This window comes from Miscanthus floridulus, chromosome 1, assembly GCF_019320115.1.
Source record: "Miscanthus floridulus cultivar M001 chromosome 1, ASM1932011v1, whole genome shotgun sequence".
NCBI lineage: Eukaryota > Viridiplantae > Streptophyta > Magnoliopsida > Poales > Poaceae > Miscanthus > Miscanthus floridulus.
The window spans coordinates 21,926,471-21,949,825 of record NC_089580.1 but is presented as its reverse complement, the minus strand read 5'-3'; the positions used below and the strand labels follow the sequence as shown (position 1 = coordinate 21,949,825).

At 46.5% G+C, this 23,355-nt stretch overlaps 2 protein-coding genes and 1 pseudogene across 2 annotated transcripts; all 3 read left to right on the top strand.

Moving 5' to 3' along the window:
- Window positions 1-1,370: 1,370 nt before the first annotated feature.
- LOC136454197 (lecithin-cholesterol acyltransferase-like 1) lies at window positions 1,371-3,332 on the top strand. The gene is made up of 2 exons (XM_066454727.1): window positions 1,371-1,906; window positions 2,271-3,332. The coding sequence occupies exons 1-2, from the start codon at window positions 1,461-1,463 to the stop codon at window positions 3,187-3,189; spliced, it is 1,365 nt and encodes a 454-aa protein (XP_066310824.1). The 5' UTR covers window positions 1,371-1,460; the 3' UTR covers window positions 3,190-3,332.
- A 6,304-nt stretch (window positions 3,333-9,636) lies between these two features.
- LOC136475656 (signal peptide peptidase 1-like) lies at window positions 9,637-15,265 on the top strand. The gene is made up of 12 exons (XM_066473238.1): window positions 9,637-9,888; window positions 10,506-10,604; window positions 10,725-10,840; window positions 10,934-11,085; window positions 11,168-11,271; window positions 12,067-12,194; window positions 12,320-12,370; window positions 13,116-13,202; window positions 13,312-13,381; window positions 13,951-14,087; window positions 14,185-14,262; window positions 15,012-15,265. The coding sequence occupies exons 2-12, from the start codon at window positions 10,565-10,567 to the stop codon at window positions 15,108-15,110; spliced, it is 1,062 nt and encodes a 353-aa protein (XP_066329335.1). The 5' UTR covers window positions 9,637-9,888; window positions 10,506-10,564; the 3' UTR covers window positions 15,111-15,265.
- Window positions 15,266-17,019: 1,754 nt separating this feature from the next.
- LOC136475648 (uncharacterized) lies at window positions 17,020-22,527 on the top strand (annotated as a pseudogene).
- The last annotated feature ends 828 nt before the right edge of the window (window positions 22,528-23,355 follow it).

The following is a 23,355-nucleotide window of genomic DNA, read 5'->3' as shown; positions in this document are numbered from 1 at the left end:
GGCCATTGGCCTGTTCAAGTCAGACGGGCGGGAGGCCCTGCTTGTGTGGACTCTTGAAGTCGCACAGATCGACGGGCGGACGGGGTCAGTACCCACTACTCAGTCGGTGGCCCTGACCCTGAGGAGAGAATAATCAAGCTATATTATATAAATATAAACGGGATTTGTTTACGCTAGCATGAGTTGAGGTCAACGGACACGGGTTTGATGATTTTCTCCGGCCAGTTCGTTACTAGCAATGCAAGAAACATCTTGTGTACGGTGCAAATTTACTGTGCCGTGTGCAGATACAAGATAAAATTGCGGCCATGTGGATGTACAGAGTGCCAAGTTGCTACCGCTACCTGGAGAACGTAGCAGTCACGTCAAGCATTTCAGCAAGCAAAATACCGTGCAAGCTGGATATTTAAAGCCACATTTAATCAAGATTTATAACAAAAATAGGAGTTGTACGTGCATACCTAAAGTTGCAACTAATACGAGTACGGTATAATTAAAAAAACAAATAAATGCTTGAGCAAACATTTTCTTGAAACGAAGAAAAAGAAGGAGAAATATTCCAAACTTTGTACAGATTTTGTGTAGGCCCTTCGGAAGCCTAGCAGATGAGGCCCATATCCAGCAGCCCAGCACAGAGGTTAGCCGTAGCGGCCCAGTCCGATAATGCCTGGATCCGAAGCGCATGGATTCAAAACGAGCAAGCCCAAGGCCTTCCCATGTCGCTGTCCTCGTCGTCGACGTCGGTATCCAAGCGGTTTGCGTAGCAGCATTCTTTCCTTTCCCCCAATAATGGCGCAGCCTGAAGGCAGCTGCCATGCCCCATCAGCTGCAGCGACCTGCGGAAGTCACGGGTACGGCGCACGGCGGGCACCTGCATGGCTGTGGCTGCATCTCCTCGTCGTCCCGCTAGATCCGACCGAGCCAGATGATTTCAGCCGCTGGATACGTCTTCCGTGCGACGATGATTGGTGCAATTATGCAAAGCACACGTACGTACGCGGTACGCGTCCGCCGCCCCGATCGTGTCCGGCGAGCAAAGGCAGCCGGTACGTGCTCCGGTACACGCTTCCCAACCGCCGGGATCGCGTGATCGACAGGCGACAGCCTCGCGCCCTAGACCCGGCCGGCGACAGCAGGGCCCTCCAAGTCTACACGCACCGCGTACAGGTGACGGTACAGGGGCGTTGAATTAGTCGCTGTCCTCACATAACCACGGTATAATTACTCTGACACGAGCTCGATTCCGACGTGCATGCTCTGGTTAGATGCGTGCGTGCCTACCCACTGCTGCAAGGACGACGTAACCACTACCGTCACCGCTCCCTCGTATGGCCTTCTTTCAGCGGCTCAAAAGGATCCAAGTAGCGTCGCCAGTCAGTAGGCTCCGAGAGCACCGTCGTCACCACACAACGAGTTACAAGTAGCAGTGACCACCTGATCCAAAAGCAACAAGGAGACAAATGGGGAGGCGCCTTTCGCTGGCCCGCGTGCCAGCAGTGGCAACGACGATGGTGGTTATGCTGTCGCTGGGCTCGCCCTTGTGCGTGTCGGCGGTGGCGAGGGCGGGCGCCGGGACAACTGGCGCTGTGGCGGAGCAGCAGCGGCACCCGGTGGTGCTGATCCCGGGCGCGGGCGGCAACCAGCTGGAGGCGCGGCTGACGGAGGACTACAAGCCGTCCAGCCTGGTGTGCCGGGTGTGGCCACTCGTGCGCGGCCGCGGCGGCTGGTTCCGCCTCTGGTTCGACCCCTCCGTGCTGGTCGCGCCGCTCACCAGGTGCTTCGCCGAGCGGATGACGCTCTCCTACGACGCCGACGCCGACGACTACCGCGACGCGCCCGGCGTCGAGACCAGGGTCAACGACTTCGGCTCCACCTCCACCCTCCGTTACCTCGACCCCAACCTCAAGTAGGAGTACTCCTCCGATAAGCATTTTCCGTTCGGGCAGTTTAGGCCCCGTTTAGTTCCGAAAAATTTTAGGTTTTGAGTACTGTAGCATTTTCGTTTGTATTTGGTAATTAGTGTTTAATTATGGACTAATTAGGTTCGAAAGTTTCGTCTCGCGATTTCTTACCCAACTGTGCAATTAGTTTTTTTTTCGTCTACATTTAATACTTACTCCATGCATGTGCCGCAAGATTCGATGTGACGGATACTATACAAAAAAATTTTGGCTTTTGGGTGGAACTAAACGGGGCCTCAGTATGGTAACCAGCTGCAAGTGTTGGTGACGTGACCTGACGTGACGAACACTTTGACGCGTGCTATGCAGGCTCCTGACGGGGTACATGAACACTCTGGCCAGCACGCTGGAGGAGAAGGCCGGCTACGAGGAGGGCCGCGACCTGTTCGGCGCGCCGTACGACTTCCGGTACGGGCTGGCCGGGCCGGGGCACCCGTCGCAGGTGGGCAGCGCGTACCTGCAGCGGCTCAGGCTGCTGGTGGAGTCGGCGTGCGCGGCCAACGGCGGGCGGCCCGCGATCCTGATGGCGCACAGCCTGGGCGGCCTGTTCGCGCTGCAGCTGCTGGCGCGCAGCCCGCCGCCGTGGCGCGCGGCGCACGTGCAGCACCTCGTCACGCTCTCCACGCCCTGGGGCGGGTCCGTGCAGGAGATGCTCACCTTCGCCTCCGGCAACACGCTCGGGGTGCCCTTCGTCGACGCGTCCCTCATCCGCGACGAGCAGCGGACCGCCGAGAGCAACCTGTGGCTGCTGCCGACGCCCAAGGTGTTCGGCAACACCACGCTGGTGGTGTCGCGGAGCCACAGCCGCTCCTACTCCGCCAAGAACATGACGCAGTTCCTCCAGGACATCGGCTTCGAGGTAGGCGTGGAGCCGTACCGCGCGCGGATACGCCCGCTCGTCGAAGCCCTGCCGGAGCCCGGCGTGCCGCTGACGTGCCTGGTGGGCACCGGCGTCGACACGGTGGAGAGCCTCGTGTACGGCGACGGCGGCTTCGACGAGGACCCCGAGGAGGTGGTCTACGGCGACGGGGACGGGACGGTGAACCTGGCCAGCCTCGTGGGCCCGATCAAGGCGTGGTCTGACTCGCCCGCGCAGGTCGTCGAGGTGGTGGAGCTGCCCAAGGTGTCGCACTCCGGCATGCTCAACGACAAGAGCGCGCTGGAGCAGATCATCAGGATCGTCGATTCTATCAACTTCAACGCCACGAGCTATCATGAGTCCTCTTAGACCTTGTGCACGCATATGTGTTTATCTCCATCTATACGTGATGGAGTGGATTAAAGTGAAAATTAGTTTTTCACTCCAATCACTGCGAGACATATGAATTGAGGTAAGTACATGAAATGAATATTCGAACACGCCCTTAGAGATGTTTTGCTTTGGTAGAAACTAGCAATGCTTTTTTTTCACCTTATTAATCATTGAGAGCTGGCTGCTAGATTTTTTTTTATTTGGAAAAGAATATTTGTTTTTTTTCCGGGAGGATTGGGATTTGCTATAGCTGAGGATGCATGCTTGTTGTTCACGTCGACAAGCCATCTCGTTGGAGACGGAAAAGAGAGGAAAAGTACCCGTTAAAGGCCCTGTTCAGTTCTTCCACAAATCCAAGGACTTGGAGAGTACTTCCTCCGCTCCAAAATAAGTGTCATTCTTATTTTTCGATAAGTCAAACGTTTTTAATTGACACTACTAGGTATTTTGCAAATACAAAGTGGAAAAACAGTAAATACTTGACATTACTAGGTTTATGTGAAGTGAAATAACGGCGAACTAATAAAGTAGAGTGGACTCAACAATTCTTGATGGAAACAAAGGGTTATATTTTATCTTCAGGGGTCTTCTTAACAATCACTTAATTTAACAATTTAACTACATAAACAGCTACATGAGTGAAACTTACTGAAACAAAGACAAAAATGACAAACTCTAGACAAAGGCACTTTTCAATCTTCCCTACTTCCAGGGAAACGTCACTTGCATCATGAATTGCCAATACTATAGAGCCAACTCTAGCAAATCTGGTTGACCAAGGAAAATAAGATTGAAATTAAAAAGTTGTCTATGAATTATGAGAGAAGTTAGAAAAAGAAATTAACAAATCAGCAATGATGAACTTAGCATCTTGACTAGCCTTAAAGTTAGCAATATTTATAAATGTACATAATTTATCCTGCTGTAAAGATTTTAGCTTCACCAAAATGAATGGAAGAACTCTGCATTTCTTGTGTCCAAATGCTAAAGTGCAACTACGACTGGTTACAATTACTTTCCATCTGAATCCTCGTACATATAGCTAGCACTAGAAATTTTGAATAACACCTTATTGCAAATCACTATAGAAAACTTAACATAGAAAAACAAAAAGGCACTTTAATGGGGAGTATGTAAAGCTCAGCGAAATTTGTGGTCCCAGAAAACCATCTCTACTATAATGGACCAATCCAAATTACGCTTAGTCCACCCAGAAATTTGTCTCTCACAGAGATGATGTTTCCACCATCCACACCAGACTGTGCACCTAGAAAACCCCCTCTATAAAAACCAACTATCCAGCCTCTATAAAAACCAAACTATCCAGATCTGTTCTGAGGAGGTTTCACCGCGATCCTGTGGCCCGACCAATCTAGGCTTCAACGCACCCCCCACACCCGCGACATCCTACGCCAGGACCTCGGCCACGCGCAAGATCCCCGCAGCATCGATTGTTCGGCTACGGTAAAATTGGAAACCGATGGAGTCAAACAAGGCAAATGGGAGCGATTAAGGAGGGCTCCGTGACTCCGGCGAAATATGAAACCAACGAAAGTCATCAAGTCAATCAAGGCAATTTCCAGAATTATCGTTATAATAGAAAGAAAAAAGACAGGCAACGAAAGATTATCCTGCACATGGCACCATCGAAACATCCCTCCCTGATAAAAAGTCTCTCTCCACGTACAAACAGATACCCACGCCGAGCCTGGCCACATCTGACGCGCCCCTGCCCCCGCCGCCGATGCTGGCGTGGGCGAGGCCTCAGCCGTGGCGAGGTCGTCCAAGGCGGTGGTGAGGGGCGAGTTCAGCCCCGGCTTAGTGCTTCTATCTTGGAAACAACGATCTCCTCATAAACATGGTGGGTGAATCTATCTAAAGTATGTCAGTAACCCTCCTCTTCCATGGACTTCAGTATTGCACGTACCTAGGTCCTGATCCCACTGTCCAGCACGAACGAGGAGATGGAGGTACTCCTGATCATGGCGGGCCAAGGAGGACATGGTTGGTGCGTCGGTGCTGAGGTCGTCCTGCGCCACGGAATGAGGATCGTCGCCGATGTGCTATTGAATCCTGCCGCCCGCGGCGACCAGCAGTTCGGCCTCATCATCGTGTTGGCAAGTCACCTACTCTGGCATTAGGGATTTCCATCAATGTCACGGTGCTCCTGTTGGTAATTTTTGTTGTATAGTTCAAGAAAGCATATTTTGTAAAGTACGAGCCGAATAGTCAATTTCCACAGTCTAATCTAACCAATTTGCCATTTAGTGGGGAAACAAATTCTTCTGAAGGGACCTGTGTGGCACATTGTGTGTCAAGTTTGATTAGTTACCACAGCCAGGGTGTTGATGAGGAGTTTCTTGAAATCAATGATTTATTTGATCTGGAGGAAAAGTGGAAATTGTATGGCAACTTAGTACTATATGCAACAAATCTATAAAGTATCGTTTGAGATTGTGCCAAAACTCTAAAATAATGCGTGCCTCCTATTGTTGTAGGCAGCAGCGTTTGCAGCCACCTCGGCACGTCTTCATGAAAAAAAATCCTTCGGAAGGCATGTGCTACTGACGATGATGACATGGAAATAACTCATGTTGCATCTTTCTATTCCTGTATAGCAGGTTCACGTAGTGACGGATCTAGAAAAATATTTAGGAGGGGTTAGACTAAATAGAGAGCTAGACTAGCAAAGCTTTCATGGCTTCCATGACTGAAACTTCTAGGGGAGGCTTAGGGGGGCGTCATGGACACAGCAGCAGTAGGGGGCTTGAGCCCCACCCGCCCCACTGCTGCCTTCGTCCCTGGGTTCACGGAATTCAGTTCCTTACTCTTATTGGACGAAAGTGTTTCCTGTTGTAGCAATACTATGAGAATAGGCTCAACAAACTTAATTCGCTGAAGGCTACAGGTCTAACCCCCCATCCCCATAAGTTCCTGGCTGGTTGGCATCACTGTAGCTAAATGTGTTGAGTGTTTAGCTTCATTCAGATGTAATCTACAATAGTTTCAGTGATGACTGATGAGAGAAGCAAACAAATATGTCAGAGTGTTTAAGTGATAACTCCTTTTGTTTAACTGATAACTTCTTTTGTTTTCCTAGGGTTGTGTGGACATTTATGAATTTTCTTTTCAAAGGGAGGACCATAAACAAGAAAACATCATCATATAAGTGGTTCTCTTTATTATTTGCATCATGTCTGACCCGATCTGCATCGCCTCCTAGAGCGGTAAGATTTTTCCTCTTTTCCCCTGTACTTAAAATCTGCCCTTATATCATTACGATAGTACGTAATACAACAATAACAAATAGTAAAAATCTCTAATATTCTCTTATAGTTAAACAGTGACTTTTGTTGATTATTTTGTGAAGCATATGGAATATTGAATTTCGTTAATTTGAAAGGTGCAAGTCGCAAGATATGTAAGAATTAGAGTCATATTGCTAAATCAAAATTGTTGCTAATAGAGATTTTGTATTTGAATTTGAATCCATGGTAAATCTGGGTATAATGCTATTTTTAACAATTCATCCTTTCCATGTCACCGTTGCATTCAAGCTGGCAGCAAAGTAGTAGTCTCTTTCTTTGACAAGGTCAGTGAGTGCCTCTCCATATATGTAGCTTGATCAATTTATGCTCTATAACACACGTTTCTACAAGCAATCTTCTATAGTTCTGATGGAACACACATCTTTGGTGGATCAATTGATGGAACACACATCTTTGAGGCATTAAGATTTATCTCACTTGAAATAGGTAAATTTTTTCTAGAAGCTCTTTTACAAGCCATCTATGCATGATCAGGAAGCATAGTTATCAATAATTGTTTGTCGACAAGAGCTAACAAGTGCTATCGTCGTCATCTCGAGCAGCATTGTACTTGTGAATTATGTGGCCAGTAAAAAGAAAAGATTGTCTCCATTCAATGTAAATATCAGGTGTCCTCATGTTTTCACTCTATGGCCAGCAATGAGATAGATTGGGCTCTATATGTAGAAAAACTTGTAAATGTAGGTCAATTTTTTGGTTGAGATCTATTATGAGTTCGATGGTTATTGCTTGTTGACTCCAGTGATGATTGCATGAAACTAATGGTTCCTCTATGGAGTTGGAGCTCATGAAGAAAGATGAGACCCTTCCGTGTAGATCATTGCAATTGATGTGCTTGATGCAATTTGTCCACGTCGAGCACTTTTAGTATTTGGGATTCATGTGCAAACTTGAATTACAGAAAAGTTACTACACGATGGTCGCGCTCCGTCGCGACCGCGCGACGCCCTCACCCGTGCCCACACGATGCTCACACTGCGCCCCACAACGCTCCCGCGCCTGCACCCCAACTCGTTCGTGCCCAACCGCGCCCGCGCCAATGAAGAAGATTGTGGCGGCTAGGGTTTTGGCGGCCGCGCCCCACTCTTCTTCCCCAACTCTGGTGGGTTAGAAGGGGCTCGAGGGAGGCAGGCCGGCTAGGCGGTGGGGACGGTGGGAGGATGGTGTTAGGGTTCTAGCGACGGACGAGGCGGTCGGTCTAGGTCGTGGCGAGGGGCAACGATGGCCATGGTGGCGGTGGGAGAGAGGGGGAGGGGAAGGAGGAGGCCACTGCGAGAGCGATAGGGTCTCGTCGGAGCTTTGCGGCCGTGGGGGCTTTGGGGAGGCAAGTCGGGCAGACGGTGGGGACGACAGGAGGGCGGCGTTAGGGTTCTGGCGATGGAGGAGATGGTCGGGCCAAGTCGGGGCGGGGGGCAACGATGGTCATGACGGCGGCGGGAGGGAGGGGGAAGAAGGAGATCGCCGCTGATGCAGTATGGTCTCGCTGTAGCTCCGCGGCCGTGGCTCCTCTCCCATGGGCAGCTCGACGGAAGCTGTTAAATTAAATGTAGGCGTATTGTTCGTACCTTGCACCAACGCGAAGAGAATTTCAGTACATCTTGTACAAAAATGTTGTCTTACTGGAACACTGAGTTCAGATTGCGTCGGCCGAGAATTGCAGAGGTGAAACCACAAATAGGTTCAGATTGCGTCGGGCAAGAATTGTAGACGTGAATTTTAATGAATCTAATTATTTATTTTTATTTTTTCAAATTTTATCTTGTTTCTTATTTACCGTAGTGTTAGCACGGGCATACTACTAGTGAAGGTAAAGTGAAATGTTCTCACACTCCAAATGGAACTTGTGATATTGTAATCAACAAGTAGTGGCGACAGCGGCGGCGCCGGCGCCGGCGGAGAGCGCGCGGCGCTCGCCATGGGTGTTCAGCAACAGGGACGCCATGAGGGCTCAAGCGCACGCGGCACACACCTCGCCTTGCTCCCTAAGGCTGGAGAAGGTCTCCGCGACGGTGAGCTTGCCGTCTGCAGCGCCACGGTTGGCCATGGGCACAGATGTGCCCACCCTGACAGAGGCCCACCGCCGAGCGCCGCCTCCGTGGGGTCAAGGAGCAGCCGGCGAAGAGGGCCTCGGCGTGGCGGGTGGCAGATCAAGGGGCTCGGACACGGAGACGGAGGGGAGCCTTGATTGCAACCTGCTATTTTGGGCGTGTTTGGTTCCGTGTATATCGGCGAACCAGGCTCTCCAGATGCAGTGGCCACCTATTTGGATACCTGTGCTAGGGTTGGGGCCAGGCTCCAGTGGTGCAAAACCCACCCTCCAGCCAGGCTCCCGTGATGCGAGAAAATCTGGCGTTTCCCAGGAGGCTGGCTGGAGCAGTGCGGGTGGGAGCACATGGGGTGCACGCGATAGAGAGGAGAGATGCAGGCATCTAGGAGCAACCAAACAAACATCACTTGCATGCTCTCAGCCTGGCTATCGATGGCCTGGCTCCCGAGAACGGACCTGGCTAGACTGGGAAGGCAACCAAACGCGCCCTTGCGAGGGAGCAGGGGGGACAGCGGCGGCAGGGATCTGTAGGCTGTTCGGCTGGCTGGCCGGCCAGCCCACTCATCGAATACTGTTCACGTGAACAGTATTTCCAAACAGAACCGTATTTTTCTCTCACCACAATCAGCCGAAACAGTATTTTAGCTTATTTTTAAGTCCCGCCGAACAAGCTCGTGTTGCAAAGGAGCAGGAGGACGAGCCGCGATGCGCCGATCCCCACCCGATGTGGCCGATGCGGACGTGGGTTGCCACTGTGAATATTCGGGTTGGATTGTTCAGCCCACTATGTCTAAATGGCCTAGGTTACAGTGTTAACCTTGTTTGGCTGCTCGGGTATTGGTGTGGATCGGCCCTCAAACCACGTGTGGCGTGGAACAAAGCCCACGTGGGGGCGAGCTCCCCCGTTCGGCCCGAATATGCATTTGGCTGCTCGAGTATACGGACCAACATAGGTGGGTCAGTGGGTCACGTGGGTCACGGACCAACATAGGTGAATATACGCAGGCTCCCCTCATAAAAAAAAAGTAAATATACGCAGGCAAAAGAAATCCCCTTTGCTAAAAAAAAGGCAAAAGAAATCCCCACCCGAGCTGTGGAAAGACCGAGCTCTCCCTCTCGCGTGCAAGCGCGCAGCGCACCCCGCCTCGCCGGTGCCGCTTCGATCGCCGCCGCGCCGGCCGCCTCGTCGTCGTCACCTCTCCGGCCGCCTCCTCCTCGTCGCCCCCGCCGCATCCGCGACGTCGTCGTCCTCACCCAGCCATCCACTGCACTCCGGCAGACCTGGTAGAATCCGCTCCGGTGAGCCTCTCCCTCCCCCTCCTCTTCCTTTCATCTCCACTCCTCTGATGCTTCACTTATTTTTGGTCTACGGTTTCGATTTCACCTTTCTTCTCCCACAGATCCGGTAGAGTCTGATCTCGTCGGGTTGCATCTTGGTGTTCCCTCTGCTATGTAGAGTTGCATTCCTCTTTGCTTTTGTAGAGTTGCATCCGGTAGAGTGAGATCTGCCATTGAAGCCACGGCTAGCTCTTGTATATGATGCATCCATCATTTTTTGTTTGCTTTTTGTTTTACCTTGCTCTGTCCGTAGCTCTGGTAGCACAATCGATTGACTCGTGCTCCTACAAAAGAGTAGGTACCCAGCAATACGACGATTCTTGCTCGGTTTCATCCGGTAGTGACCTTAAAGTACTTCTGAACAAAACACTCAGCTTCTGGATTGTGGACTCTAAATGTAAAACAAATTGGATAAAATTACATCTGTTCTACTGTTAGATGTTTCCTCCACTGTTAGCATTACTGATTGTTCGATCAAAAACTTAAACACTAGCTGCTTCAGATCAGAACTTGCTCTGCTAACTCATTATTTGTATGTCGCTGATGATGACACCTCTTGTGCATCATCATCTTCGCAGGTTCACTTTGATATTCCAACAAAGGGCACCTTGCTAGTCTCCCAGATTGTTTCCTAACAATGAGGACGCATGAACGAGCTGCCAATTTGGCTCTTGCCGGTACGTTAATTGTGCAGTTGAGCCATCACTGCCTTTACAGTGCTCCTTACCTTCTTCCTTTCCCTTTGATATAAAGAGTGTGTGCTGACCTCAGCAGCATATGTATTTTACAATATGCAGGTCTGAGCTTGGCGCCACTTGTGGTCAACGTAAACCCAAATGTGAATGTGGTATTGACAGCATGCCTTACTGTCTATGTGGGTTGCTACCGTTCTGTCAAGCCAACTCCACCCTCTGTAAGTAATATGTGTTTATGTATCTGCTGGCTGTTACTGTGACTTGTAAGTCATCCGACCAACTGATTTGTTTTTGCAATTGTTATTATGCAGGAGACCATGTCCAAGGAGCATGCTATGCGGTTCCCCTTAGTTGGAAGTGCTATGCTTTTATCACTGTTCCTTTTATTCAAGTTTCTCTCAAAAGACTTGGTCAACGCTGTGCTCACTGCCTACTTTTTCATTCTAGGCATTGTTGCTCTCTCGTAAGTCCATTTTTTCTTGGAACAGCTTTTGCAGACATGTTAAGGTTTTATGTGCTGTACTTATGAGGCCCTTCTTATGCAGTGCAACACTGCTTCCTTCTATAAAACGTTTTCTTCCAAAAGAGTGGAATGATAATCTCATCGTCTGGCGGGCTCCACTTATCCGCTGGGCTCCATTTATCCACTGTATGATCCTGACTCCCTTTCTTTGGTGCTTAGTCTTGTTGATCTAGTTATGCAGATCTTGAAATATTACTACACCTATGTTTTCAGTGCTATTTTAGAGCACTATTTGATTGTATTTTAGGTACTGCTGCACATTTAAAAGAATTTGGTGACTGGTGACTAAGAGTTGATATATTATTTTGTGTACTGAATGAACTCGAGCTTTTTCACCATTGACTCTTTCAACCTTGCTATGAATGGTTATAAAAGAAAAAACCTTGCTATGAATAAAATGATATTTCTCCATGTGGATATGTAATCTTCCATTTTTGTGACATTAGAAACTCTAAATACTAGCATGGATGTATATTCTTTGTTTACAGCATTTTTATGGATATATAAGCTTCCATTTCTCCCTCAGAAATAGACTTATTACAAGATTTCAATTTCAATTACAATGGCTGTCATGGTGTTAACTGTTAATACAACCTTTGCATTTGATATTTGATTTCTTATGAGTCTTAGACTCTTAATTCAGAACAAGGACAAGGGGTATTGGATTTAACTATGCCAGTAGCCTCCCTTTTAGGAAGGGCAGGCCTGGTGCAGTGGTGAGAGCTGTCTCACCGAGTCACCAGGTCGTGGGTTCGAAGCAGCCTCTCCGCAGATTTTGCGGGGGAAAGGCTTGTCTCGGTTTATCCCTTCCCCAGACCCCACTCATGTGGGAGCCTCCGGCACTGGGTCTGTCCTTTAGTAGCCTCCCTTTATAATCTTTATTCTTGAAGATGGTTTAAGCCCATGAATTTCTTAATTCAGCACTCTCGGTGGAGTTCACAAAGTCCCAGATTGTTGCTTCAATACCTGGATTTTTCTTTTGCTTGTGGTATGCGTCAAAGAAGCATTGGCTTGCAAACAATGTTCTGGGATTGGCTTTCTGTATTCAGGTTTGTTTGCATGGTTTAACATTAATATACATTACTAAAGATTATGGAATAAAAGCTAAAATCATTTGATTTGTTTTACGCACCAGTTTTTAGTTTACCAGAACCTTAACACATCAATTTCGCAGGGGATTGAGATGCTGTCATTGGGATCATTTAAAACTGGAGCCATTCTCTTGGTAAGGGTTTTCCCAATTTTTGCTTGATTTGGCCTGAACACTATATTTCTATTTTCTGTTATAACTTCTAAGAACACATCCTCATTATTTCAGTCACAAACCTGTCCTTATTTTGTTATCTCTGCACTATCATAATCACTACTGTAACATTTTATATATCTATGATTTATTACGGATCATCTGGTCTTAACATATCTTTACTTTATTTGTCTATGAAAGGAGCTATCTCCTATGCACTATAGGAAGCTAAAAGTATCGCTTGTTGTCTGTATGTGGATTTAAATGTGTACAATTTCTTATTCTTTTCAAATTGTATTGTGCCCCTATCTTCATGACAGTTCAATATATTTTCTAACACTTCAATAATTGTACTTTATAATCAAAATTCAGATCATGCTATCTGTTGTTTCTTCCCCTGTATTGACCAAAACATTTGTTTGACTGCAATATCTGTCCTAGCTGTGTCACCATGTTGGTAAATTTAATTTAATTCGATGCTTTGTTTTTTTTAGCATGCACTTTGTCGTATATTTATTAAACTTTGGGAAAAAATAGTTTTTCTTAGCAAGCTTTAAATTGGTGATCATATTATGTAATGAATATTAAAATATGGAACCTTTGTCTGGTGTATAATAGATTAATAGTTCTGAAGTAATTGGGGCTGGGCCCTTGCATTTTGAGTGCCACTGAAACATTCTCTTTCATTTATTCATATGTAAATGCATTTTTCCTTTTCCATTTCCAGGGTGGACTTTTTGTGTATGACATTTTCTGGGTGTTCTTCACTCCAGTTATGGTCAGTGTGGCTAAATCTTTTGATGCCCCGATAAAGGTCGGTGCCCTTTCCTACTGAACTTGGTCTTTGTTAATACCATTGTCAGTTTGTTCCATTTTCTCATCTTGATGCTTCAGCTGATCTAGCTTTGCTTGGTTATGTACAGCTTCTGTTTCCAACTGCAGACGCTGCACGACCATTCTCCATGCTTGGCCTTGGTGACATTGTAATACCTGGTTAGTAATAAAATTTCTTTCCTTGTGCTATGTTATATTCTGCTTTGCAGTGATGCAGATTCCCATCCCCCCCCCCCCCCCCTACATGATTAGATTATCTGTACTAAACTGTTATATATTGGAACATTGTTAGAATGTCTATAAGTGGCATTTACTGATATGCTGTATCAATGGAGCTCTTGCTTTTGTTGATTCATGGGGATTGATCAGAATTTTAGATTTGTGATATGGGTTACTTTTGGTATCTATGTATTCTTTGTAGCACTTGATAGAGAATCAATGTTGCGACGAATTGGTCCTGCTGGATTGAGATCATGCTCTGCACCATATTGCTAGGTCCATGCTCAGATATACTTTTAGACCATCTTGTTGCATGCAGCCTTAGGTTAGCCAATACAACCAATATTTGTGTCCATTCCTGGCCCCTGGAGAACCACACAATATGTATCAACAGAAACTATAATTTCAATTGATTCAAGTTGCATACAAAAAAGGTGATATTTGAATATGAATTTAGGCAGTTTCCAAGTCATTAAGCACATAATATGTATTTGTACTTTTGCTTCCAGGTATATTTGTTGCACTTGCCTTGCGCTTTGATGTCTCAAGAGGTATCAAGAACCGTTACTTCAACAGTGCATTTTTGGGATACGCTGTGGGTATGATGGTGACCATCATTATAATGAACTGGTTTCAAGCTGCACAGGTGAGTTCTGTTACTCAGGTTTATATTGTCTTGTTTCCCCTTGTTTCTGTCATCCCGCTAATATTAGTACTATGATTATTTTTGGGGTTTATTGCAGCCTGCTCTACTATACCTCGTTCCTGGTGTGATCGGTTTCGTCGCTGTTCCCAGTCTGTGGTATGGAGAAGTGAAACAGGTCAGATTCTGAATACTTACTGCAGCTACCATTCCAAAGAAAAAGTTTTGTTTAGCCTCTTAACTCATCCTTTGCCTTGAACTTTGAGTAGCATAAAAGTTAAATAAAAGATGAACTGTTAGACACAGTAAATATGCTTCTTTGGATGGGCCTAATTGTGTTCCTGAATTTTCTGCTTGGTTGATGCTTGTCTCTTAGCTGTTACTACAAAACAATGTCGCGTCTTAAAAACTAGCGTTGCGCATGCAAGAAAAGGATCTCATGGCAAAAATAAACTTCTTAGAACAGTTACTACAGTTTAGTATTGGGTGTAAAACTAGTGTCTTTTAAAGAATACAAATAACTCTTGTTTTGCAATCTGATTGCTTCACTTGGAGTATCTGACTTACTCAGGCACCGTATGGCCCTTTCATTTGTACATTTGGGTACCTATACTTATCAGTACTACTGTTAGTCATGAAGAACTTGTCCTTATGCTGAGTTGGTATTAACTATTACTATTACATTTGTTGATGATTGAACTCAAGAATGTTGATGGCGATCTGTAGTTCCATCTCCTGGTCGTTTGTGCCATTTTTGTGCCATCTTTTTTCTTCTTGTGTGTGTGTGTGTGTGGGGGGGGGGGGGGGGGGGGGGTGCGGCTTTGCAAAGTTTTATCCTTTTTGTTTCCCACAAAAGTAGGCCTGTTATAAAATATGTATCAGAATGCAGGACCTTCTGAGTTCTGACCACATTTCTTACAAATGCAGCTGCTGGAGTTTGACGAGTCAAAAGTTGAGGCAGAGGAAGGCGGTGCGGAAGAAGAGCAAGATGATGATAGTTCCAAAGGCAACAAAAAGGTGGACTAGCATTCTAGCAGGATTTAGTTCCGGAGGTAAAAGGACAGGACAGCAGTTTTCGTGTAAGGTCGTCTGACAACTAAACGTGCTTGATGACCTCTAATACCGGGCCGGCGTACTTAAGAACTTAGAAATGGTTCAACATGATACAAGTTTTTTTTTTCGCTTTGCGGATTATTTGGCCTGGACTGGAGAGTGGAAGATGAGGGAAAAAAAAAAGAGATCTTACTTGCGATGTCCTGACGTGCTCCTGATTCGTTTAGGAATTCACCAGAACTCTGATTGGGCCGACGCATTCATGCCATGCATCATGTTGCTTTGCTTTTTTGCAGGCAAGAATTTCATGAGGCTTCATTTGGTTACGTGGGAATAATTCCCAGCCGCACTGTTCCATCATTGATTTACATACCGTCAGAATGATTCCTGGCGTTCCACGCCCGGAACGGGCTAACCGAACGGCCCCAATCAGCTGGGAGAAACACCTCAGATCCAGCATGGGCATAAAGAGCGAGTGATTTTAGCACACCGTGCTTAATCATATAGTCATGACTCATTAGTTTTACTTGGGGCAAATTGTTTCTTAGTTTTTTTTAATAATTATTATTTCTTAGTTATTATTGTTATTATATGAAAGACGCTGGGAAACCCAGAATGGGCTGATGGCCCACGGTACTTTAGACTTTGGGGCGTCGAACTCATGAGGCAGAATGGGCTTACCCAGAAAGAATTTGAGATAGCGGACGAACTTAAATCATATTGTCCTGACTCATGAAGTCCAATCACTCTGGTATCTCAAATTGATCCAAGTTCTCTTATAGGCGAACAAATTAGATGTAGTTCAGGCAACCACTCGGTCGCTGTAGGTTTCCTAAAAAAAGGTCATTTTTTTTTTCACCGTTTCCAGCTGCTGGAGTCTGACGAGCCAAGGGCTGAATAAGCTGAGGAATTAAAATGGTAGTGCAGAAGAAGAGCAAGATGATGCTAGTTGGGACTTTTGTTCCAAAGACAAGAGCAAGATGTGGTAGCGCAGAAAAAGAGCAAGAATATTTCTCTCCCTAAAAAAACAAAAACAAAACAAGAGCAAGAATAAGCTGATGATTTAGTATCACTATTTTGCTTTGCTGATTTTCTTTTTTATTTTTTGTCTGAAAAGTGGTGTTCTGACCTATCATCTTTGGTTGTGCCAAGATTCACCAGAACTCCGACTTATTTGTCATTTGTCCACCGGCCACCGCATGCATCCCACATGCATGATTAACATAGAAGAAAGCATGGTTTGCAATAAGTGCTTTGCTTGTGCGAATACAAACAACGGTACGGCACATGTCATAACGTCGATCTCTAGTTCTCTACGGCACAACACAATGTAAGAATGACATGATCCGTTAGTCCGTTACATCATCGCAGATCAGATCGCATTGATTACGTACAAAAAAGTAGGATCACTTTCAGCCTGTTCGCTCGATCGTAAACAATCATGGATTATAAGTTATAACAGTATTTTTCTCTCACACTAAACCAGCCAGCAATAATAATCTACGATCGTTTCAGCCAAAACGAAAAGGCTGTTTACCTGTTGATTCAGTGGTCCATACGTGGCAATTAATTGGGCTTAGCGGTAGCTTGCAAGCCTGCGATTCGAGCGTGCAAGTCAAACTAATTCAAATCCAGCTAACTTTTATCTTTGACGGTGACAGTGTTAAAAACTTCGTAGCATTTGGTTTCTGTAAAGAAAAGAAATGGAGGGCAATTTAATAACTTTTCCAAATTTACAAGTTTCAAACGAACTGTCGCCACGAGGTAGGGTAGTAGGGTGATGGTGGACCACTGGAGCCTGGAGGAACACGAGCAGGGGAAAACCAGGAGCGCCACGAGGGCCGGGACCAGTGGCAACTCAGCAAACAAGCCGTCCCTGTCTCTTCTCCCAATCCCGTCCATTTCAATTCAAGCAAGCAGTCACCCGAAGAAAAGCGAGCGGCCGATTGGACCGAACCAACCCAAGCCTAGCCAACCCGAATCCCAAACCCAACTGCCCCGCCGCCGGCGATCGCCGGGGATGTCATGGCTCGCCCGCTCTCTCGCCACGTCTCTCAACATCCCTGACGATTCAGGCGCCGACGATGACCCGGACGCCACCACCACCCCTTCCCCCTCCGCGCGCATCCCGCCGCCGCCGCCGCCGCTCCCCACTCACCCGCTGCATTCGGGCGCGGCGGAGGGCGTCAAGGAGGACCTCACCGAGCTCTCCAAAACCCTAACGCGCCAGTTCTGGGGCGTCGCCAACTTCCTCGCTCCACCGCCCGGGGAGACCTCGCCGTCGCCCTCACCCTCCCCTCAATCGGCGGAGGGTCAATCCGCCGATGCGAGGACACCGCCCGAGATCGCCGGGATCCGGAACGACTTCGCTGAGATCGGCGGGCGGTTCAGAAGCGGGATCTCCCGGATCTCAGGTCACAAGGCCGTGTCTGGGTTCTCTAGGATGGCCTCTAGTTTCTTCGCTCCTGATGACGACGCGGAGAACGAGTGGGAGGAAGAGCGGAGACGACATGTTAGGTATGAGATGGAAGAGGAGGTGGAGGAAGGCGACGAGGAGTGGCATCAGTGGGAAGAGAGGGTAGGCCTTAGGGTGGAGGATGGCGACGCAAGGCATGAGTTGGAGATGGAAAGAGTAAGCGACGAAGAAGATGACGAATTGGAGGAGCTGAGAGCAAGGCATGAGGATGATGGCGAATTGGGGGAGCAGAGAGCAAGGCATGAGGAGGATGGCGAACCGGAGGAGCTTAGAGTAAGGCATGAGGAGGAGGAGGAAGTGGAGGAGGACTGGGATGTGATTGGAATCACTGAGGAGGTGCTTGCATTTGCCACAAACATTGCCAGGCACCCGGAGACCTGGCTCGACTTCCCGCTGCTGCCTGACGATGACGAGGCTGATGGACCATTCTCATGTAATTTCTTCACCTCTTTCTTCAAGTTATTCATATTGATTCTCAGTGAAATGATATGTAAAGTTTCAAGTTTACCATTGGAAGATGTGTTGCTAGGTTCAAGGCATGTTGGCTCTACCATAACTGAAAAAACTCTTCATATGTTAACTACAATCGGCTTAATGTCTTGGTTGCTCTGCACTTTCATTGTTTTTTTCTACCAATTTTGTACATATAGAAGTGCTTACCTGAACTTTTTGTTCCTTCAGATTTTGACATGTCTGATGCTCAACAAGTGCACTCCTTGGCTATTGAGCATCTTGCTCCCAGATTAGCAGCTCTGCGGATTGAACTATGCCCGATCCATATGAGTGAAGAATGTTTTTGGAAAATTTACTTTGTTCTTCTACATCCTAGACTGAACAAGCATGATGCTGAGCTTCTATCTACACCACAGGTAAAATTCTCCTTACTCTTGATACTAAATTATCTCCATGGTTAACATCGTTCCAGAAAATTAGCATAGATAAGTTGTAAAGCTATATGCGGTTATGTTAAGGCTTGTGATGCTATTCTTGTACCAAATATCTAGGTAGTTCTGACTTGACATTTGTTATGTTAGAATATTTCTCAAGACATCTCTTTTGTGGTTTACATCATTCTTTATGGATTTATTTATTTCATTAATGTGATACATGACGCATGAGAACTTCTAGGGGTTGCTGTATGGGAAAAAGAAAAGAATCCCATCTGTCAATATCAACAGTGTTGATATAGGTGCTTACCATTCGAAGTAATTATGGCTGAACGAGCAGAGTCAAACTTACAATAGGTAGCATATTCTTATGATTGCCTGAGCTCTTAGACATCATAGCTTAGCCATATAATTTGTGTTTACTTTCAAGAGATCTTGATTCTTGATTTAGTTCTACGTATGTGGTAGCACATTTCTAGTTTCATACTCAACTACTAGACATAAGCGTTGTTGGTTCACACCAGCGCACCATACAATTAAACATGATATTTAGTGGTCTGATGAAGGAAGCTGAAATAACCTTTTTCTATCTTCTCTTGAAGCTAGCAACTGCAAATTATGTCGTCTCTTCCATAGCGCCAGGCATATTTTGATCATAAACACAGATTGTCGTCAAATCTAGAAATTACATGGCAGATGACCAACTTGTCCCACATTAAGTGTCCATACTCCATAAAGGAGAAAAAACATAGTTTATGTACTTGGACATAAATGGTAATGGGAGACAGAAAACAACACGGTAAAGTATGAACATCGTTACTTCTGCATGTGTGTAATGGCGGAGGAAGGAATTAAACTAAGGTGTGGTGAAGTGCCGAAGTAGGTAACATAGGTTGAGTACGATTGAAGATTTGAAATGTTTTGTACACATGCAAGATTTAATGATTTTGTATTCGCCAAGTACAAAATTATTTGCACTCTTGAGTCCATCTTTACTTAATTCTTTGCCCTGTTCTTCATAATTAATACCAAATTTAAACAAAAAATTAAATAAACAAGTAAACAATAATTGAAAAAAAAAGCTTATGCTACTGCAAATTGGGCCTTACAGTAAACATAGTTGAAGTTATTCTCCCCCTGATTCTGATCAGCGTGCGTCCGGTGTTTGTGCGCCTGTTCCTCTGCATCAGTGTGTGCCTTGGTGTTGCTGTCTTTGTGTGACCGCCTCGCCGGCTCACTGAGTCTCCGCCTCCGCATCGGCGCCTAAGCCCTAGGCATCTGCACTCTGCAAAATCGGCAGCACAGCAGAACTCGAATCGACGAATTGTTTGGGACTGGGATACTATAGACGGACAGCCGGATGGGAACGGAATACGTACGGGTGGTTGTCCGGACGATAAAGAGGCAGAGCACACAGCGATGGCCCATACCATAAGCAAGGCCCAAAGCCACGACCTATAAAAACCATTTGTTCCTTCCTCCTCCTGTCTATTGGGCAGACTGTGTTCAAAGCTTGCTTTGATGTCCATGGCCGATCAGCGGATGGGGTGCGTGTCTTGCAGTTCAGGGGGAGATCAGCTAGGAAGTCGAGGTATGGTGTCCGCCATACCTAGCCATATCGGATCCTTTGCCCCTGCATGTGTGTGCCTACATGTTGCAGCAATATATGTGATTGCTTCCTTATCTTTTGCAGTGAGTAGTAGATAAGCTTCCTTCAAACTAGATTTGGAAGATCCCTAACTAGATTTGATGACAAGCGATGCCTGCTTCCCTAACTAGATTATATGTAATATGCATTTTTGCGCATACTTTTGAGGAGTCATGTCAAATTGGTTGTCTTTTATTTGTCTAGAAATATGATCATACCAGCATGTTTCAGACCTCCCTAACTAGATTTGGAAGCTCTAGGTAATTTGTAGGCACACTTTAGATTTATGTGGCTAGATTTCTCTAACCTCTAGTTTGCATGCACCGTAGATTCCTTATTGATGTAGTAAAAACTCGGCCCCTGTGGGAGACCTCACCACCGGTGCTGCGCTAAGATGAAGTTTATTGTCTGCGGGACTGAGAACCCCCCCCCCCCCCCCCCCCCCCCCTAAGACCGGCAGCCCAATCCGTGCAACTTAGGACCCAGGACATGGCTTGCTGTAAGCTGCATCGGACACGATTTGCAATGGAAACTGCCGAAGAGGGGGTTAACTCATTGCTGAAAAGTTGAATCTCTAAATTTGACGATTCAAGCAGGAGGCATATTGTAATAGCTAGCAGTTAGGGCCAGTTACTCAATATGAACTCTCAGAAGATGCCAAACAGAGTATTTGTGCAATTATTAGGCTTTTTCAGTGACATCACAAATTAGGCAAACTAAATGTAGAAAATTCTGCCTATCTGATTATTATATTAAAGGGAATTTAGTAGTAGAGGCCCATGGCCTATGTCCATCCATGTGTGCTGTGCAGTAATGGTCCAAGAACTTCCTTTTTTTATGAGACATGGTTAAACAAAATTCTAATTAAGCACTTGCAAGATCCTGCATAAAGAGGACTAGAAGTATACAGTCTTTATCTTCAATTGACTGTTGCCCTTGCCTGTTCTCCAACCTTCTCTGGTTGAGAACAAAGCTAATATTATAATGTGTCTGCTTGTGATGGTTTAATTTGAAGTAAACTGATTGCATGTTCCCAATGCTCCCCTGCACCCTAGTGTCGACGACCTGAAATCAAATAAAGTTAGTTTGGCATGAGTTGTCTTGCTAAAATTTCAAACTCCGACTCAATCAATAGAGGAACCAGTGAGGAAAAGTTTAAAAGTAATTAAAAGTAGAATCAGTAGAGGAACCAGTGAGGAAAAGTTAAAAGTAATTAAAAGTGGAACCCATCCAGGATCAAAACTGCTTGCTTTAGTGACTAATATTCTGCACATTTTTTGTTCTTTCTATAAATTAGATTTGCACTGTGGCGGAACACTTTCTCCCAAGTTGACTTTCTTGAACTTTTGGAGTCCATTTATGTCATGGGTGCACCAAAAGGAGGGATGCCCAATAGAATATCAGTTGCCATGGTTGATGCAATCATCATAACTAAAGACATGATTATTTGCCATTTCTGCTGGTATCAAACAGTTTATTCCACGAATAATGATACCTGCCTGAGCCTGTAATCTAAGTCCAGTTCTTATTCTTGCAGATTGTGGAAGCTAGAGCAATGCTTATGCAACGTTTGCAATACCAGTCAAAGCTTGAAACTGAGCAGCTAGGTCATCATAAGGATGATCTTGGAGTTCAGTTACGAGGGGACACCTTGAAAGATGCTACAGAAGCATTCCCATTCATGCGACGTGAAGCAGCTTCTGTTATGCCCATAACAGAAATTGAGATCGAGAAGCATCCTATCCAAGTAACTGAAGTTGCAGTTGTGGACAAATCGGTCCATCAAAGAGGAGCTGCCCAAGGATCATACTGAGACCTCAAATGTTTTGCAAGAGGCCTTTGATGATGACATAGACGATTGGTTCGACGAGGAGGCCGCTCTTGCTGGCCACCAACTATCCACATAGGTGACGAGGAAGACGTGTCTTTTAGTGACTTGGAAGAGGATGACGTGAAATGATTTAGTTGCAACTTGCAAAGCGAGCTATCGACCTGTGTATTGGAAACTGGATATCTATGCTGAACAAGAAAATGTAGAGGTGAAGGCTGTTCGTGAAAAGAATAGGGTGTACAGTGAAAACTGAGTGGCTTTGTTTTGCACTCAAGCTGCCGGGGTGAAGGCACTGTTCAAGCGGACGGGGTGAAGGCACTGTGATCTTATCGCTCAAGCGGACGGGGTGAAGGCACTGTGATCTTATCGCTCGAGATATGGTAGGGTGCTACGTTTGACCAGCATTACAGTTTGTAATTTGATTCATACTCTTGTGTACATAAGCATTCGTGATGTTATAAGGTCAGAACAATAAAGTTACTTTCGTTGTTTGGTCAAAGAATTGCACATATATCAGATAAAAGAAAGCAGAGTGATCTTCAATTTATCGAGAATTTTATGTTGCAATACAACTTGCTATACTTTATATACAATTTGGTACTGCTTCCTGACATTGTAATTCTGGTACCCGAGATACAGGAAATTATTGGAACTGAGCACCTATGGAAGCGTCTATGAAGATTGCAGAAGAACAACAGGTGGATTGTTCTCCGAACAGGTTTCAAGACCTGATGTGACCATAGAAGGCTCCCCAGGGAAGGTCTGGGCCTCTCCTGAGGCTGAGGCCCGGCGACGGGTGGGGCTGGCACGCTGGTCTTCCTCACGGGCGGCCAGCCAGGGGCCTCCTTCACAACGTTTAGCGAGATGTCCATCTCGGCGACCCTCGCCTGCACAGCGCGCAATGCCTCAGTGCGCACCTCGCCGCCGGTGTCCGTGACGAGGTAAAATATGCCAAAGGCCTCGTCCTTGTGCCTCTTGAGCTCAACTCTCAGCAGCGACAGGCCGTGCTCCCGCAGCACCCTGGTGAAATCCGATAGCAACCCCGACCGGTCGGCGGCGCGCACCTCCACCCTCACGCCCTGCAACGTGCAACGCCGTGCGTTAGTGAAACGAGGCGGTGGGCGCCCGATGACAAGTACATACAGCCGCGAGGAATGGTCGAGCGAGCCTGACATGAGTGGCCCTCCGCTCCACCGCGGCCACGAGGCACCGGGAGACCTTCTGCCGCTCGGCGCTGCTGTCGACCGTGCGCCCGTCCTTGTGCCGGATGTAATATTCCTGCGTCCATGATGCCAAGGATGACACAATGTCAGACTCCAAGGGTGATGATGCAATGCAACATGGGCACCCACGTACTGACAAGAGGTGAGAAACAC